An 18,286-nucleotide genomic window follows, 5' to 3' on the forward strand; every position below is an offset into this window, starting at 1 on the left:
GCTTTGAATCTGTAGATCAATTTGGAAAGAATTGTCATCTTACCAGTATTGAGTCTTCCAGTCCATGATCATGGCATATCCCTTTGTTAATTTAATTCATCTTAAGCTTTTGTTGGTAGTGTTTTGTGGCATTATGTATTTGATTTTTATGTATCTTTAATTGAGTGTATTCCTTTGTGTTTCATTTTTTATGCGGTGAGAACTGGTGTTAAACCTGGAAGCTGAATATACGCATTACCTGTGACACACTGGTTCTCCTCCAAGCTGTGTAGCCACCAGTAATGTTGCACATACTCACTAGGAAAGGCGTGTCCCAGAATATTCATAAGCTTCATTGTTCATCATCTAAATGTCACTGAAAGAGTGGATAAATTGTGGTATGTCTATGGAATGCGGTACTCTGCACAGTAATGAAATATGAAAGCAGTGCTATTGGTTTGGCCAAAAAGTTCATTTGGGTTTCCTGTAATATTGTATGGAAAAACCCGAATGCACTTCTTGGCCAATCCAATACATATCACAATGTGAACATGTTATATAGAGTGAAAGAAGGCAGGCAGGCATAACATTATCTATGTGATTCCAATATATAAAATTCATAGACAAAACTCACCTGTTTTACTGCAAGTGAAAATAGTAGTCATCTTTGAGGAAGAAAGGATGAATCATTTCTGGAATAGGGCAAATGGGAGGCCTCAGGCTGCTCACAGTGTTTGGGTTTTTTGACCTGAAAGTGATTACACAGTGTGTCTGTTTTGTAATAATTTATTGAGCTGTAATGTTTGTGAGTTTTTCTACATGCATATTATGTTTAATAAAAGCTTTAAATCTAGCAAAATGCTTAGACACCAGCAAAGTACAATAAAACAAAAGCAGAGTACACAAAAGAAAAAAAAGCAAGCAGAAATGTAGATTCACAATGAAGGTGAAAAATAGAAAAATATGTATGACAAACTAAAATAAATAATGGGAATCTCATATTCTAAGCTTTTCTGCAAATGGTGGTCTTGGTTCCACTTTCCATTTGCCCATCTGTTTCTTAACTGTCTGTCTATTCTCCACATCTACTAATCTGCTGAAAAAAATGCCTGCCATTAAGGTACTTCCTTAGTTGCCACATTCTTTGAATTACTTTCTCAGAACAAACTTGAAGATGAACCAATCAGAGTAGAGAAGGGAAGGTCAGGTGAGTGGGAGCTGTCAAGAAAAGAAAAAACAATGTAAGAAAGAAGGAACATTCAATGGAGTCAAGTATTGTAGAGAGCAAAAGCCTGAGAAATGAGAGAGATGCCAGCAGTTGAACTGAGGAAATGTATACCCTGAAGGTATTCTTGACTTTGTTTTTATGAGTAAGAAGCATCTTAATCAATAGACTTTATTTTTCAGAACCATTTTAGATTTACCAAAAAAAAACCACCCAAAACTGAGTAGAGAGAAAATTCAGGGGGACTTCTCTGATGGTTGAGTACCTAAGACTCCAAGCTCCTAATGCATGGGGCCTGGTTTTGATCCTTGATCAGGAAACTAGATCCCATATGCTGGAACTAAAAATCCTACATGCCATGAGAAAGACCCAGCACAGTCAAATAAAATAAATATTTTTTAAATTTTTTAAAAAAGAAAGTTCAGAGAATTTCCAAACCACCAGTTTGCTCTATTTAGTAACATTTTACATCAGTATGGTACATTTGTTCCAAGCAATGGACCAATATTGATCCATAATTATGGACTCAAGCCCATCATTTATTCAGATTTCCATAGTTTTTACCCAGTGTCCTGTTTTTTTGTCCCATCCAGGACATTAAGTTATCATGTGTCCTTAGGACTTTTCTTGTGTTTGAGGGCCTTGATGGTTTTGAGAAGCACCGGTTAAGTGTATTGTAAGACATCTGTCTGTTGTTGGAGTTTGGTGTTTTTCTCAAGACCAGACTGATTACAGATATAAGCGAGGAAGACCACAGATGTACTGAAAAGTAAGGCCCAGCATTGTCACCAGTGGCAGATCATCTCAAGACGTTTTGAAATGGATCAGCTGATAGTTACCCAACTTGTAGGGTGTCTTGAATCCCTTAAAATTTATTTCTAAAACTTTGGAGTATGTCTGCCTTTTTTCTGGGGCAAGATCTTCTAAGTTTTTTCACATCCATGATGTCTGTGTGCACTGCAGCCCATTATAGAATCTCAGCTACATACGGGTTTGTTTCTCTGAGTCCTTCTAAATTTGAAACCTATAAGAGAAACCCAAATGTTAAAATGAAAATGCATTTTGATCACTGAGAAACCATTTTCTTCTCTCTCTCTTTTTTTAATGTAGCCATGAAATTTATAGCCTCAGTGTTTTCCAAAGACACCTTGGGACTCAGGGCTAGCATACACACACACACAAACACACACATTTCTCAAGCAGTATAGATTTTGACACTTAAACTTAGTAAAAACCTTAACCATTAGCATGTTAAGTGACAAACGATGCCTGGCTCTTTAAATCATCTACATTTCTTTGGTTTTAGTAAAATATCTAAGGAAAAGTGGAGTTGTAGAAACAAATTAGGAATTTTCAGCTTTCAAAATAAAAACATTACATTATCTAGGTCTGTTGTGGACTTTATTTTTATAAAATATTGACTTAGTGATAAGTGAATTGTCTCTGTCAAAACATTGATATTTCTAACAGCACAATCTTTAAATATAACAGGTTCTTCTTGCAAAACGGAAACTGGATGGAAAATTTTATGCTGTCAAAGTGTTACAGAAAAAGATAGTTCTCAATAGAAAAGAGGTAAAATAAAATAGCTTTGTTTTTCCTATATCCATCTTCTCAGTTAACAGAATTGTTTTCTGGTGTATAATGCAAGTTGATTTTTTTTACCTTTTTTTTTTTTTAAACAGCAAAAACACATTATGGCTGAACGAAATGTGCTCTTGAAAAATGTGAAACATCCGTTTTTGGTTGGATTACATTATTCTTTCCAAACAACTGAAAAGCTTTATTTTGTTCTGGATTTTGTTAATGGAGGAGAGGTGAGTAATTAGTGTTTCAGTATTGATGATGTTTAGGGAAAAAAAATAGAATTGAGTTAGAGTTTTTCTTACCAGTTTTGGAAGCAAAGCCCAGAATAGATAGCTATTTGTTGAGTAGCAATAATATATAAGATGCTGGCTAATCAGCACAGTGCAGGATGTGGAGAAGTGAGACATAAAGTTCTTTTCCTAAGCAGCTTATGGTGCAGGTGGGAACCTTGTTATGAAGCTACAGACTTCTCTGATAGTTTTGTCACTGAGCTATGTAGCAAGAACATATATTGAAACATTGGAATGAAAGTTGATTTGTAATTTTTGATAATTAAGGTTTCAGCAGTTGCATATAAACGTTAGTCTGTCATTTTCCAAAATGTGCAAAATCAAATGAGGTGATCCTGTAATAAAGGGTTCTGTGGTGAAGCTAGTTTGGAAAACGTTTCGTGTTATAACCTCTTGGTGGTTTACAGTACATTTCAGCATATTTGAGACTTTGAGAAATTAATGCCTTAAAGACAGCCAGGATTTATTTTTTTAAAACTTTTTAAATCACACAGTCACCTTTTGTTTGTTTGAACCAAATCTAGTAATAATATTCCCCAAAACTCTGAGTCAGAGGGATATTGAAATATATTTTTGAGAAATGCTGCTGGTAAGATAGTAATTCCAGTAATAGCTAACTTGTATTGAGCATTCTTATGACTCTTTATACATATTGTTTTATCCTCACAACAATTGTGTTGTATAAGACAAAGGAACTTGGTGAGGTACGGAGAAGCTAATAACTTGATTAAGTCATATGGGTTAGTCCATGTGAAAGACATCCACATAGAGCTGCTGGTTAAAGTCATTGGACTGAGTTGGCTGGGAAGGTATCCAGAGAAAGAATAATAGTAGAGAAACTGAGGACAGACACCTTATCAATCCTTGAATCATTGGGGGTAGTAAGGAGCAGTAACTCTCCAAGGTAGAAGAAAGCCCAATGAGAGAGATCATTGTTTTAGAACCTAAAGATTTAGAGTAAGAACCTAGGGCAAATTTAGCTTAGGCAGGTAACCTGATGACTAGAGGGTAGGTTGTAAGAAATGAACTGAAGGGACATCCCTGGTGATCCAGTGGTTAAGAGTCTGCCTTCTAATGGGGGACACAGATTCAATCCCTTATCAGGGAACTAAGATCCCACATGCTGTGGGGCAGCTAAGCCCATGTGCCACAACAAGAGAAGCCTGTGTGTACCACAGTGAAGACCCAGCACAGCCAAAAAGTAAAAAAAGACAACTGGAGAATCCCTCTGCCACTGAGCTTCAGCCAGTTGCTACCACGCTGAATTTAGGCTTAATGGTTCAGAGACCCGCACCCCCCATTTCCTTTTGCCCCCTGCCCGAAGTAAAACTATGAATTTTTACCCAAAAAAATGTTCCCAGTTTTTAAATGTTACCAGTTATTTTAGATTTTTCTGAAAATGGTATTTGGTTCAAACAAATTATATCTGTGGGTTCCGTTTGGTCTGCCAGCCACTAGTTACCAATTTCTGAATAGTATTTGGTTTAATTCAAATAATAGTCCAAAAAGATCAAGTTAAGATAATTAACATGGAAAAATCAAGATCATTGGTCTTCATTAATAATCTTTTCTAGAGGGGTTGCCTGGTGTGGTGGGGATACTGCCACACTTGAGAACTGAGTGGTAAATAGATGAGTAAGTTAGCAAGAGCAGGGGAAGAGTTACGGTTGAAGAGAGAATGATTGCTGGGCGGATGGGGGACAAAGGCGAGGGAGCGTCAGAATTCTGTACTTTGGTGCTTTTTATCTCATGTTCAAAGTAACGAAAATAAATCCTGTTTTTATATTTACAGAGTATATTTGTCTCACTTTATGTGTGAATTATCTTAGTATTCATTTTTTACTTCAATTTTATAGCTGTTTTTTCACTTACAAAGAGAGCGGTCCTTTCCTGAACACAGAGCTCGGTTTTATGCTGCTGAGATTGCCAGTGCATTGGGTTACTTGCACTCCATCAAAATCGTGTACAGGTAAACTTTTTAAATTGCACTTCTGAAATGTCTTTTTATTATTTTGTTTCAGTTCAAATTGAGTTTTGCTTTTCTTTCCTTTTAATTTGATAGAGACTTGAAACCAGAAAATATTCTCTTGGATTCAATAGTAAGTATTGGCTTTTAAAAATCTGCTGGTTCACGATTCTTGTTGATGTTATGCTTAGTGAAAAAGAGTCAGCCTCAGAGGTTCCCACTGTGTGATTCCATATAATGGAACACATGTTCCATTCATACATCAGTGTTTTATATAATATTCTCGAAAAGTCCAAACCAGAGAGATGGAGAACAGATTAGTAGTTGTAAGGGGACCAGGGACTAAGGGATAGGAGAGTTAACAAATAAAGCGGTAACATAAGAGAGTTCTTTTGTTCCTTTGGGTTGATGAAAGTTTTCTGATTGTAGAGGTCGTTACACAAATCTATATATCTATTGCCTAGAGCTACACACAGGGCTTCCCTGGTGGCTCAGTGGTAAAGAATCCACCTGCAATGCAAGAGATGTGAGTTCAACTATTGGGTCAGGAAGATCCCCTGGAGAAGGAAACGGCAGCCCACTCTAGTATTCTTGCCTGGGAGATCCCACGGACAGAGGAGCCTGGCAGGCTATTTTCCATGGGGTCATGAAAGAGTCGGACACGACTCAGCAGCTAAAACAACACATGCATACATGCAAAAAAAGAGTGAAAACTGAATAAGGGTGGCAGTCTAGCTAACGGAATTGTACCAGTATCAGTTTCCTGATTCTGACACTGTCCTACATTATATAGGCTGTCAGCACGGGGTGGGTGGGAGGAGGGAGAAGCTGGGGGAAGGGGACATGGAGCTTTGTGTACTCTTTTTTGCGGTTTCCTTTTGGTCTATGATTATTTCAAAATCAAATGTTCTTTAAAAGTGTCAATTTATATCCATGCATTGTTTTATTTTACTGCCCCTGTATTTGTCAGGGACATGTCGTCTTAACAGATTTTGGGCTTTGTAAAGAAGGAATTGCTATTTCTGACACCACAACAACATTTTGTGGGACACCAGAGGTAAGAAATTTATCTCATTTGTCATTCATGGAATTATACCTGAAATGCAAAACTGAATCACATATTGTGTATATAAAATTTGAAATCAAAAAAGTAAAGAGACTTCTCTGGTGGTCCAGTGGTTAGGACTCTATGCTTCCACTGCAGGCATCATGGGTTCAATCCCTGCTTGGGGAGCTAAGATCCTGCATGCCTCATGCTGCTGCTGCTGCTGCTAAGTCGCTTCAGTCGTGTCCAACTCTGTGCGACCCCATAGACGGCAGCCCGTCAGGCTCCCCCGTCCCTGGGATTCTCCAGGCAAAAACACTGAAGTGGGTTGCCATTTTCTTCTCCAATGCATGAAAGTGAAAATTGAAAGTGAAGTCGCTCAGTCATATCTGACTCTTAGCAACCCCATGCCCTGCAGCCTACCAGGCTCCTCCATCCATGGGATCTTCCAGGCAAGAGTACTGGAGTGGGTTGCCATTGCCTTCTCCGACATGCCTCATGGCACTGCCACAAAAAAAAAAAAAGGAAAGAAAAGTAGAATAAAATGTTTTCAGCTTCCAACCAGCTGGGAATATCTGATAATCATCTCTTCTTTTAATAAACAAACATTTAAATAATAAATAAACGTTTAAAACTTTATTGATAGTTTTTTTTTAACTCTGATTTTGTGATATCACCAGTAACCAACAAAGATAAATTACACTTTTTTGTGCTTATTCATTTTTAATGTTAAAAGTTTATCTTCGATTTCTTCAAGCATTTGATTACATTTCTAATCCTTAAGAAAAAAATCATTAATCAGTGATGAAAATGTTCAAAAATTAATTGTGATAATGTTGGAACAACTCTGTAAATATATTAGCAGCCATTGAATTGTACACTTTAAATGGGTGAATTGCTTGGTATTTGAATATCTTAATAAAGCTGCTTTTTTTTAAAGGAAATAAACTAAAGCAAATATGGCAAAATGTTAGCATTGCTTATGTCTGGATGGCAGCTCTGTTGGTTTTTATTACATATTTATAGTTTTTATATGGTTAAAATATTTCATAATGAAGCTATTTAATACAAGAAAATCTGGTGCACTGGGACGACCCAGAGGGAGGGTATGGGGAGGGAGGAGGGAGGAGGGTTCAGGATGGGGAACACAGGTTTACCAGTGGCAGATTCATTTCGATATTTGGCAAAACTAATACAATATTGTAAAGTTTAAAAATAAAATAAAAAATAAAGCAATGTATATGGGGGTTGGGAATTACAAATCAGAATTTATTAACCAGAACACCTATTCTCTAATCATGTTAACTAGCAGAAAATCTATCTTTCCATTTGAGACAGTAATAATAATCCTTAAGATTTATGTTAAAGCCTTGTTATTCGAATTTCACACATACACACATTTAAAATATCCTATTTATTGCGATCTTAAGTGCCAGGTAGCTTTTTTCTGTCGTCTAAATTTTAATGTGATCGCAAACTATTAAACCCTTTTTATTTATTTTCCCATTTCTTTGTATCACATAAAAAAGCTGAAAATGTATTTCCTTGTATATATTTCATGTGGGAAGAGGAAATATATATTTTGGAATCTAAAATTCAAATTCACTGTTATATATGTGTGAAATCATGATGCTTAAATGTTTTACAAGTTGAAGTATAAATAGCCATCTAATAACTTATACAACTTTTAAAAATAATACATTAAAGAATTGCTGTCATAATTCTTAAATAAGAATGCAGTTTATTATTTTTTCTTTCACTGAAGAGAAAAAAAATGAATTATAATTGTCATATTAAGAAATCTTCAATCACGACTTGTTTCTTCAAGAAAAACAAGAATAAAGAGAAATAAGATTTAATTAATTAATCTAAAATTAATTTTGTGAAAGACAACCCCCTGCAAAATACCTACTTTATTATGGTTTCTATACTTGTCATCCTTTTCTGTCTTAACTGCATCATCATTTCTGGGGAAAATACTTGAATATGTGGTTTTTGAAAATTATCCCAGTGGATTCTCAAGTACCACTGACCAAGAACCACTGATATACAGTGAGAATACCGAACCAACTGAAAATCTAGATAACATGTTTCATTTAGTGTGATATAACACCTAAGATTTATTAAATTTCTCAATTATTCCTAGGTTTTGTCTTGATTTGTTTCTGAGTTGTTCTAATAGTTAATCTTTTCTGTAGTATCTAGCACCTGAAGTAATCAGAAAACAGCCCTATGACAACACTGTGGATTGGTGGTGCCTTGGTGCTGTTCTGTATGAGATGCTCTATGGATTGGTATGTGTTTCTACTCTATTGTTATGATTCCAGTACATTGTAATTGATTTGAGTTTTCTCTTTTGCCTTTCAGTAATCTTGTGGACCCTTGTTAACTAGATAACACTAACAGAACAGTAGTAACATGGTTAAATGAATCCAGAACCACATTAGGGGTATGCACAAAAAGAAACCCTGTCATTTGGTTACTGATTTTTTAGAATTATTTCTCTGCCACACTAATCACTACTTCAAATATTCTCACCCCACTAGCATTTTTTAGAAATAGATACCTAGTTATAACATTAAAATTACCCACTTTCATGCAGTTTACTCTGGCCATTCTGCCTAATTTCTAATTTTCTTAATTTCAAAAAGATGGAAAGAAAAAGATTTTATTTACCAAAAGATAATAATACCTTTAGGTTTTTGCCTTGTATTTTGTTTTCATAGGATTTAATTAGGATACTGGTGCTCTGCTTTTTTTCTTTTTTTTTAATCACCGGGAGTCCTTTATTCCCTTTACCATAAACACCATGTCTTGAAGATTTCATTGGAAAAAAAGTGATGTTTACTATGTAATCAGTTTCCCCAGTTTTTATTAATTAAAGACATTATCAGCCAAAGTTTCTGATTAACAAGTCAAGTTGTTTTACTACATTGAGTTAATATCATTTCAGCCAGAACAAACATTTTTAGGTTCCCTTGGTGGTCCTGTGAGTGGTCAGCAGCCTCATGCTGGGAGCCATGCACTCCATGCGGCCCTCACGAGGCCACGCCCACCGTCACTGAGACCTGAGGTGGGCGTGGCTTTTCTGTTTGCTCTGTGTGTGTGTGTGTGTGTGTGTGTGTGTGTGTGTCCCCTGAAAACAGGGGTGATGAAATTTAACCGCTGAGGTATGTTTTAGAGAATTTGTCTCATGTTGTTAACTCTGAATGACAGATGCCTATGACAGCCAACACTCTCTTCTCTGCCCTTGACCACAATCCACTTGTTAAAAAGACCCAGTTTTGCTGTGTTAACACAGGGAGCTCACCTTGGAGCTCTGTGACAGCCTAGAGGGGTGGGAAGGGGGAATGCTCAAGAGGGAGGGGATATATGTATACTTACAGCTCATTCACATTGTTACTAATACAACATTATAAAGCAATTATACTGCAATTGAAAAAAAAAAAAAGACCTAGTTTTCTGGTTATGCTGGTAACTTAGAAGACCTGCTAACCATATTATGTCTTACATTCTTTAAGTGTTGAGTATTTCTCATCCTGATATTTTCATATCCTTTTAACTTCTTTAGAAGTCTTTGAGAGTATAAAATATCTTGCATGTAAAATGCAGCTGACTCAATAGGGAATATTTGAATCACATACTTCATTAATCGGGCTTGTATTAATGATTTAGAAATAAAGTTACATTATAAAAACTGAAAAATGAGGTTTTTCTTTCCTGTACAAAAGGGGAAAAAAATGACAAGCCTGTAACTTCTTTAACTTTAAAAATAATTTTTCCTTTAAAACTTTTAACTCAGTAATGAACTGGCCAATCCTCACGTTGAAGCTGTACCTCAGGTCTTTAAGCAGTTACAGCAGCAGGACACTGCCATGGCCACAAGTTCTTAGGAAGAACACTTTCTAGAAATCCGTTTTAATTAGTATATTACTGTGTCTCAAGAAATCATTTAATGTTCGCCCTGTGTCAAATCTCTGTTTCCAGTAATTCTATCATTATGTCTTATGGTGAAGTTGGAGGTTGTTTTTTTAAAAACAGTTATTATTACAACTTTTATGCAATTCACACCTGTCTGCCCAGTGTTATTGAATAAACCGGCCCCTATTCATTCGGTGACCATGTATTAAGCTCTACAGTTTGCTGACTTCTAAAATCTCTTCCCATGGGACGCCTTACTGCAGGGGTACACAGGCCCAGAGATGCCAGTGCTTTTCTGCAGCTGCTGGACACAGACTGCTGTCTTTAGGTCAGGGCCAAATCTAACAATTTTAAACCCCATTTGTGCATAGTTCAATTAATACTAACTTTCTTTCTCTATGTTGTGTTTTCTTTTTTTTAAGCCTCCTTTTTATTGCCGAGACGTGGCTGAAATGTACGACAATATTCTTCACAAGCCTCTAAATTTGAGGCCAGGAGTGAGCCTCACTGCCTGGTCCATTCTGGAAGAACTCCTAGAAAAAGACAGGCAAAATCGACTCGGTGCCAAAGAAGACTTTGTATGTACATCTTTCTCAGTAGCTTCTTTATTTATTTATCATTTGAAGAAAAATCCTTATTTTATGTAGTATTTAATGGGATGAATACAGCTCCTAAAGAATAGTACCATGAAAAGGAAGCATGCTTGTCCCAAAAATTTTCACCAGGGTTTATATAAAACTGTACAGTGTATAAAACTTCTGCACATGCATTTTTTCATTTGACCTTCAGAATAATTTGATCCTTTTTCATCCTCCATATCCAGCTTTCATATCCTATTATTTATTTGATTTCATTTATTAGCATTTTTGCTCCCCCCTTCTTCCTAAAAAAATAATGTGTGGCTTGCATTTTTTGATTGCCTAAACTTTTAGCTCATTTTGTTTAGGAAGAATTTAAGTGCCTCCTGACTGCATGAGGTAGTAACTTTTGCTTGAACTATTGTTCAGGGACTTTTTTTCCCTGAGAATGTAAATATGACACCTCCTTGAAAAAATTATGGGATCTGCAGGGGTTTTTTCTTTTTTGTTTTTCACTTCAAATCAGAATAATTTAATTGCTAACAAAATTACTGGTGTTACATTAGTGAATTCATGAATTACTGAGGAACATGAATTTTAAATTCATTAAAAGTTCTCAGAAATTCTTGAGGGCTGTTTGTCAGTCTTGAACTTGAGCTGTGAATAGTGAACTCCCTGGTGGAGTACAGGACTTGGGCTCCAGAGTCCACTGTTTTAGGGAGCCTTGCTAATGCTCCCTCCCTCCTTGTACCTCAGTCCTTTTGTTGAATTCACTGGCAGAAATTGGAACCCTGGATCAATCAATCCATCTGCCATCCCTTGGTTGGTGGACGGTGCTGATGGAAGTTACACAACTGAGACTATTAGAAGAACTGTGAAGTCTAGTCATTAGTCTCTTGGATGCTTCTCCACCTAATGCTCCTGCTCTCTGTAGTGACTATTTCAGACCTTCTCTCCAAATTTCTGGGCTTCACCGGTGGCTTAGATGGTAAAGAATTTGCTTGCAATGCAGGAGACCCAGGTTCGATCCCTTGAGTCAGGAAGATCCCCTGGAGAAGGGAATGGCTACCCACTCCAGCATTCTTGCCAAGTTTTTACGTTCCTTTCCTTCTTCACTTTTAGCAGATGCTGTTGCCTTCTGTTTTATAACGAAAATAGAATCAGCAGAGACGACTCCTCACGTAGACCCAGTGTTGTACAGCCCATTTACCTCTTGGGCTCCTCTGTGTGTGACAGTCCCCATCTTTTCCTATACTGCAGCCATACTGGGCTCTTGTTTTCTTGACCAAACTAAGCTATCTGCCATCTCAGGCCCTTTGTATGCCACCTAGAATAGTCTCCCCTCATTCTTTTTTGTCTGGCTCCTTCTTACTGATCTTCCAGAACTCTGGTCAGATATCACTTCCCCTGAGAAGCAGGATAGGGATCCTACTTTTTATACACTTTGTGGCTCCTTGTAGGAGAAAAAATGGAATGGGTATGAGTACTTTGCCAGCTTTCAACTGTAGTAACCCAGAATGGAATTGTTTTTGATAGTAGAGCTTGTCACCTGAGTTTTACCTCAGCCTCACCATGTAAAAGTCTCGTTCGACATCTTTATCTCCACATTCAGCAGTAATAATAATTCTTTGTATCTAGGTAGTACTTTATTCCTTTCAAACCACTTTTATTTCCATATTTGCCAGTGATTCTTACAACAACCTATGAAATATAAAGGGCAGAAATGTTAACCTCACTTTACCTGTGAGGAAACAATGACTTGAAGAGGACATAAGTTGGTCATTCTGAGTTAACTCTCCCACGCCTCCTCTGGGCATCTGTAGTGGACAGACTACACTGTCTGTCCACTACACTGTTGTGCCACATTGAATGACATGAACATATGCCTAGAAAGAACTTTGGAAGGTGCGGGACCAAGTGGGAATGGTTTGGCTTCCTAAAATTCTTCAGTGAGTACTCAGTATATTTTTTAGCATTCAGTTCAGTTCAGTCACTCAGTCGTGTCCAACTCTGCGACCCCATGAATCGCAGCATGCCAGGCCTCCCTGTCCATCACCAACTCCCGGAGTTCACTCAGACTCATGTCCATCGAGTCGGTGATGCCATCCAGCCATCTCATCCTCTGTCGTCCCCTTCTCCTCCTGCCCCCAACCCCTCCCAGCATCAAAGTCTTTTCCAATGAGGCAACTTTTCGCATGAGGTGGCCAAAGTATTGGAGTTTCAGCTTTAGCATCAGTCCTTCCAATGAACACCCAGGACTGATCTCCTTTAGGATGGACTGGTTGGATCTCCTTGCAGTCCAAGGGACTCTCAAGAGTCTTCTCCAACACCACAGTTCAGAAGCATCAATTCTTCGGTGCTCAGCCTTCTTCACAGTCCAACTCTCACATCCATACATGGCCACTGGAAAAACCATAGCCTTGACTAAACGGACCTTTGTTGACAAAGTAATGTCTCTGCTTTTGAATATGCTATCTAGGTTGGTCATAACTTTCCTTCCAAGGAGTAAGCGTCTTTTAATTTCATGGCTGCAGTCACCATCTGCAGTGATTTTGGAGCCCCCAAAAATAAAGTCTGACACTGTTTCCACTGTTTCCCCATCTATCTGCCATGAAGTGATGGGACCAGATGCCATGATCTTAGTTTTCTGAATGTTGAGCTTTAAGCCAACTTTTTCACTCTCCTCTTTCACTTTCATCAAGGGGCTTTTGAGTTCCTCTTCACTTCCTACCATAAGGGTGGTGTCATCTGCATATCGGAGGTTACTGATATTTCTCCAGGCAATCTTGATTCCAGCTTGTGCTTCTTCCAGCCCAGCGTTTCTCCTGATGTACTCTGCATATAAGTTAAATAAGCAGGGTGACAGTATACAGCCTTGACATACTCCTTTTCCTATTTGGAACCAGTCTGTTGTTCCCTGTCCAGTTCTAACTGTTGCTTCCTGACCTGCATAGAGGTTTCTCAAGAGGCAGGTCAGGTGGTCTGGTATTCCCATCTCTTTCAGAATTTTCCACACTTTATTGTGATCCACACAGTCAAAGGCTTTGCCATAGTCATTAAAGCAGAAATAGATGTTTTTCTGGAACTCTTTTGCTTTTTCCATGATCCAGCAGATGTTGGCAATTAGTAAATAATAAATCTGTTTCTTTACCATTCTAGCTTGAGATTCAGAATCATCCCTTTTTTGAGTCACTTAGCTGGACTGATCTTGTGCAGAAGAAGATTCCACCACCATTTAATCCTAACGTGGTAAGGTTACATCCAAGTCTTTCTTTCTAAATAGTAAAGTGTGGGACTATAGCTCCTCATAATTTTAGGACTAGATCTCAAAATCTAACGTGAATAAAACTGAATCAGTGCTGAAATATTTATGAAACAGGTCAGGCACAACTGGTAACTTCGGGATGATTCCTAAGATTTTAGTTACTTTAGATTGATACAGATATCTTCCAGCCCCGTATCTGTAAAGTGTTTTCTTTAGAGCATGTATGAAAAAGGAATAAGCACAATAGGTTAAAAAAATGCAAATTAAAGTGACCATGAGGTATCAAATTCATATCTGTTAAAAAAAAAAACCTTATAAGTAACACTAATGCACTTTTTCCTAGATTGATGTAAAACCAGCTACAGTCAAACATTATTAATGATAATGTAAATTGTTACATCCTATTTGGAAAACAGTAAGACAGTATTATAAAAATGCTTATGTTAGCTTGACTTGTTAAATCTGCTGATGGAAACATTTTACTTAAAGGATTAACAGTGTTGAAATGTTTGGAAATAAATATATAATGATAGGGAGATTATTAATAAATCATGAGAAGGCTAATAGTGATGTTACTAATGATAGCTTCCTATATGTAGGCATATTATACTTCTTATGCATTACAGCATGTAATTTATGTGTCAAATAAGCTGCCAAGTTACTGCTATTACTGTTCTTACTATACATGTTTGATAAATGAAGAAATGGAAACTCAGAGATGTCATGTAGCTGGTTAAAAGTAGTAGAGCTGCAATTCAAAGCTGTGCCTGATTCAAGGTCATTATTCCTTCTATGCTTTCGTACATGGACAAAAGACACAAAATAAGCAATTACAGAAAACTAAATACAGATGGTTTTCAAATGTATGAGATGTTCAACCTCACTGACATTTAAGGAAAGCAAAATAAAACCCTAACATGTTGCTGTTTTTCACCTAACAGATAAGCAAAGATTAAAAAATTAGCTCCTATACTGTCCTCAATACTAGTGTCTTTTACTGAAGCCAGACAACAATCCTATGGAATAGTACTGGTGTTTTCCACATAATACAGATGAATTAACTTAGGCTCAAAAAGGTTAAATCACTTGCGAAAGTTTAAAATTAAAATTGTAGAAGTAGAACTTGAGCTTGGGTGCTTTGAAAAGAGTCCTTTCTTACTCTTAACATGAGTCATGCAGTATTATCCCTCACAATACGAGCCATGAACCATCAGGGTACTCATAAAATATTTATAAAGTCAAATGAAGAAACATTTGTCATCATTTATTGAGCACCTTCTATGTGTCAGATTTGGGAAATTTTATGTATCAACGCATCTAGTCCTCACAATAACCTTAACAGGTTTATGGTAGTATTTTTATTTTACAGAGAAGAAACAAACTCACAGAGATAGGTTAGTTTATATAAGGAATTATAGCTAGCAGCCTTCATAGCCAGTATTCAAACCTTAGTCTTGTTCCAGAGTCCATGCTTCTAGGGTTATAAATGAGAATTTGATGACTTTTATATACATACATGAATATAATTTTTAGCATTCTTTCTCTTCTGTTGGAGAATCTCATGTGGAAGGATCTAGCATCCTGGATTTCCCTGGTCTCTGCTCTGCTTGTTTGTAGACCTGCTGGGCTAACTCTGTCCTTGACTTCCATATCTTCTGTGAATCCATTTTAACTCTAACTTGGTTAGAGTTGGTGACTTTGACATTTTAAGGATTCCCTTCCCCTGAGTGGAAAATATCCAGAGTTTCAGGGATGGGCTTGAAGAGTGAACCACCTGAGTTTGTATCCCAGTTTTGATCTGTAAATACATTGGAAGGAAAGAGTCCATTAGCTTGTATCAGCTTCCTGAAGGAAGGTTAACCACTGCCTTTGAGCCTAAGTAGCCACGATACTTCACTTCTCAGGTTCCAGTCCCCTTAGGTCGCCAAAGCTAAGGGTGTCACAGCCAGATATTGAATGAATGACCTCTGTAGAATCACCTTTCACAATTTTACTTAATATTCATTTCTTTATCAAAAGGCCTCCCCAGAATTGAGAAGCTGGATGGGCAGGCATTTTATGGAAGAGCAGATGCAAAATGCTGTCTTGGAAACGTCCCTGAGCTCCTTTTCTAAACTTAGAGGTGATGATGGGTGGGTAGAGAGTAAGCAGATCAGTTACAGGACCTGAGAGTCACGTTAACAGAGGCAAGGACTCTGTCATACTGGCCTTCCTCACCCTTCTCTCTCCTCCCTCTACCCAACAACGAGAACCTTAACTGTGAGAAGGGCATGAATAATGAAAGTCAAAAAGGAAAAAGCAGGAAATGTGTCAGAGACATGATGGAGTAGGAAGACATCTAAACTTGCCAGGAATAAATGGACAGATTCCAAAGAGGGCTTTAATGGGTGACTGCATCAATGGGAAAAAAAAGATATGGTGAATAATGGTATGCTTTTCGATGTTTTAGGTGGGACCGGATGATATCAGGAACTTTGATGCAGTGTTTACAGAAGAAACAGTTCCGTATTCTGTCTGTGTGTCTTCTGACTATTCCATAGTGAACGCCAGCGTACTCGAGGCAGATGATGCCTTTGTTGGTTTCTCTTACGCGCCTCCTTCAGAAGACTTATTTTTGTGAACAGTCTGCCCTCCAGAAACCGTTAAGCAAATATAAGCCTACAGATGAGACGGAAACTTCTGTTTGTGTGAATATATTCAAATATGTTTAACTAGTGCCTCATTTTTACATGTAATGTTTAAAACTATGAAAAATGTATTTTCTGCTGTATGCAAGAAAATAGGGCATTTCAAAGAGCTAAGTTTTGGATTAAAATTTGTATTCTTGTTTATTAAGCTTATTTTTAAACAAATTTTGAAAGCTGTTGTTCTTAGCACTAACCTATTTTTTGGGGGGGAAAAAAAAAAACCTTTTTGCTAATGACTGTTTTTTTCCCCTCTAGGTTTACACTAACATCTACCCAAGATCAGCTGTTTTTCAGCAGTCTATTGCAGTTCAGTTAATGTATATTAATGCCTTTGTAGCTCTCTACTTTGACCTTTGTTCTCTGATCACAACTATGCAATTGGTACATGGTTGTTTAAAAAAAAAAACATCTTTCCATAATGAATCACTGTTTGACATAATCATTCCTTGGTAGGATTAAAATATAAAAGCATAGTTAATTCACTGGCTGCTAGCTGATGCTTTGGATAACTGTTCATTCTACAGATCCAAATAAGAAGTAACAAGAGGAAATTCTGTGTTTCTGAAATACCAGTTCAAATTTGTGAATTATTTTTCCTCTGGAGGAAAAGTGAAAGTTCAATAGTTAGAAAATTTAAATATTCCCAAAGATCTGAAGGGAAATAAAGTAACTGCTGGATTTTTTTTTTTAGGTGGTGCCAAAAATGAATGTCTCTGTTTCATGTATTTATATTACCAATACATTCTATTTATGTTCTTTTTGGTCTTTTGAATATTTAATATATTGTTAAGTAGGTCTTAATCTTGGTATTTGCTTTTGCAAATAGCTGTTCGAAGCTATCTTCCTAATTGGTTGATAAGTAACAAGACTATTGCACTGTCTGTTTACCTAATTGGGAATTAAAAGAATAGCAAATTATGGGTCAGTATAAATCTATACAGTTTTACTACAGTGTAACAAAAGTTAAAAATAATTTAGGCAGATACATAGTATCGTATTTATCTTAGAAAAAGTACAGGAAATTGATCTTTAAAATCATACTAAAAACCAACTTGTGTACTTGTTAAAAAGGAGTATCTTCAGAAAACTAAAAATTATGCTTACCTTGGGGTTCTGATTCTTAGTTTAGAGATTTTTCAAGTCTTGTAGGAAACTGTGAAAGAGTTCAGTGACACAGTTTTGATGCCTCAAGAACAAGCGTTCTTTCATGTAATTTTCTCTTGAGAAAGAAATTATAGAATTCCCTTTAGTTTACAGTTATTCAGCAGAAGCGGGGACGGGAGAGTGTACTTTTGTTAGATTAGTAATATTTGCATCCAATACACTGAATCTTCCTTTAGAGGTAAGACTTTAACAGCAACACTGTAAATATTTGGTTTATTTGGCACTACTGTAAGTTCTGCTTTTATACAGAGCTCTTTGCTTATTGTAAAGCAAAATAAAAACTGTAGTTTCTTGTATGATTTTTTTACTCAGCCGTTCCTTAAACTGCCAAAAATTAAAGTGCAATATTGTATGTTTTTAACAACAGATTTTAAATAGAATATTGATGTTTCTCGGGTCATAAGAAATACAGATCTTGTAAGTATAATAAAAACTAGCAAAAAGATTAATGATCATCTAATGCCTGCCATTATTTTAAAATTGGTGATGGTTACAATAGTCATTGCAGACAGTAATTATTCATATATGTAAGGGAGAGAAGTATAACATTTTAAATATTTGGGCCTACACAGAAATTAC

General features: G+C 36.8%; 1 protein-coding gene across 4 annotated transcripts in view; it reads left to right on the forward strand.

Annotated features, from left to right (window-relative positions):
- SGK3 (serum/glucocorticoid regulated kinase family member 3) overlaps nucleotides 1-18,003 on the forward strand; it is a 110,495-nt gene extending 92,492 nt beyond the window's left edge. For 3 of the 4 annotated variants that reach the window (XM_070802617.1, XM_070802618.1, XM_019973956.2), the window contains 9 exons: nucleotides 2,696-2,779; nucleotides 2,890-3,021; nucleotides 4,938-5,050; nucleotides 5,144-5,180; nucleotides 6,018-6,104; nucleotides 8,291-8,386; nucleotides 10,436-10,591; nucleotides 13,751-13,840; nucleotides 16,306-18,003. In XM_070802617.1, coding sequence (XP_070658718.1) covers nucleotides 2,696-2,779; nucleotides 2,890-3,021; nucleotides 4,938-5,050; nucleotides 5,144-5,180; nucleotides 6,018-6,104; nucleotides 8,291-8,386; nucleotides 10,436-10,591; nucleotides 13,751-13,840; nucleotides 16,306-16,476 — 966 coding nt within the window. In that variant the 3' untranslated portion in view covers nucleotides 16,477-18,003. The remainder of the gene's footprint in view (nucleotides 1-2,695; nucleotides 2,780-2,889; nucleotides 3,022-4,937; nucleotides 5,051-5,143; nucleotides 5,181-6,017; nucleotides 6,105-8,290; nucleotides 8,387-10,435; nucleotides 10,592-13,750; nucleotides 13,841-16,305) is intronic. The other variant, XM_070802619.1, reaches the window with a different exon arrangement.
- Nucleotides 18,004-18,286: the final 283 nt, after the last annotated feature.

The sequence above is a fragment of the Bos indicus genome, chromosome 14 (assembly GCF_029378745.1).
Source record: "Bos indicus isolate NIAB-ARS_2022 breed Sahiwal x Tharparkar chromosome 14, NIAB-ARS_B.indTharparkar_mat_pri_1.0, whole genome shotgun sequence".
Lineage (NCBI taxonomy): Eukaryota > Metazoa > Chordata > Mammalia > Artiodactyla > Bovidae > Bos > Bos indicus.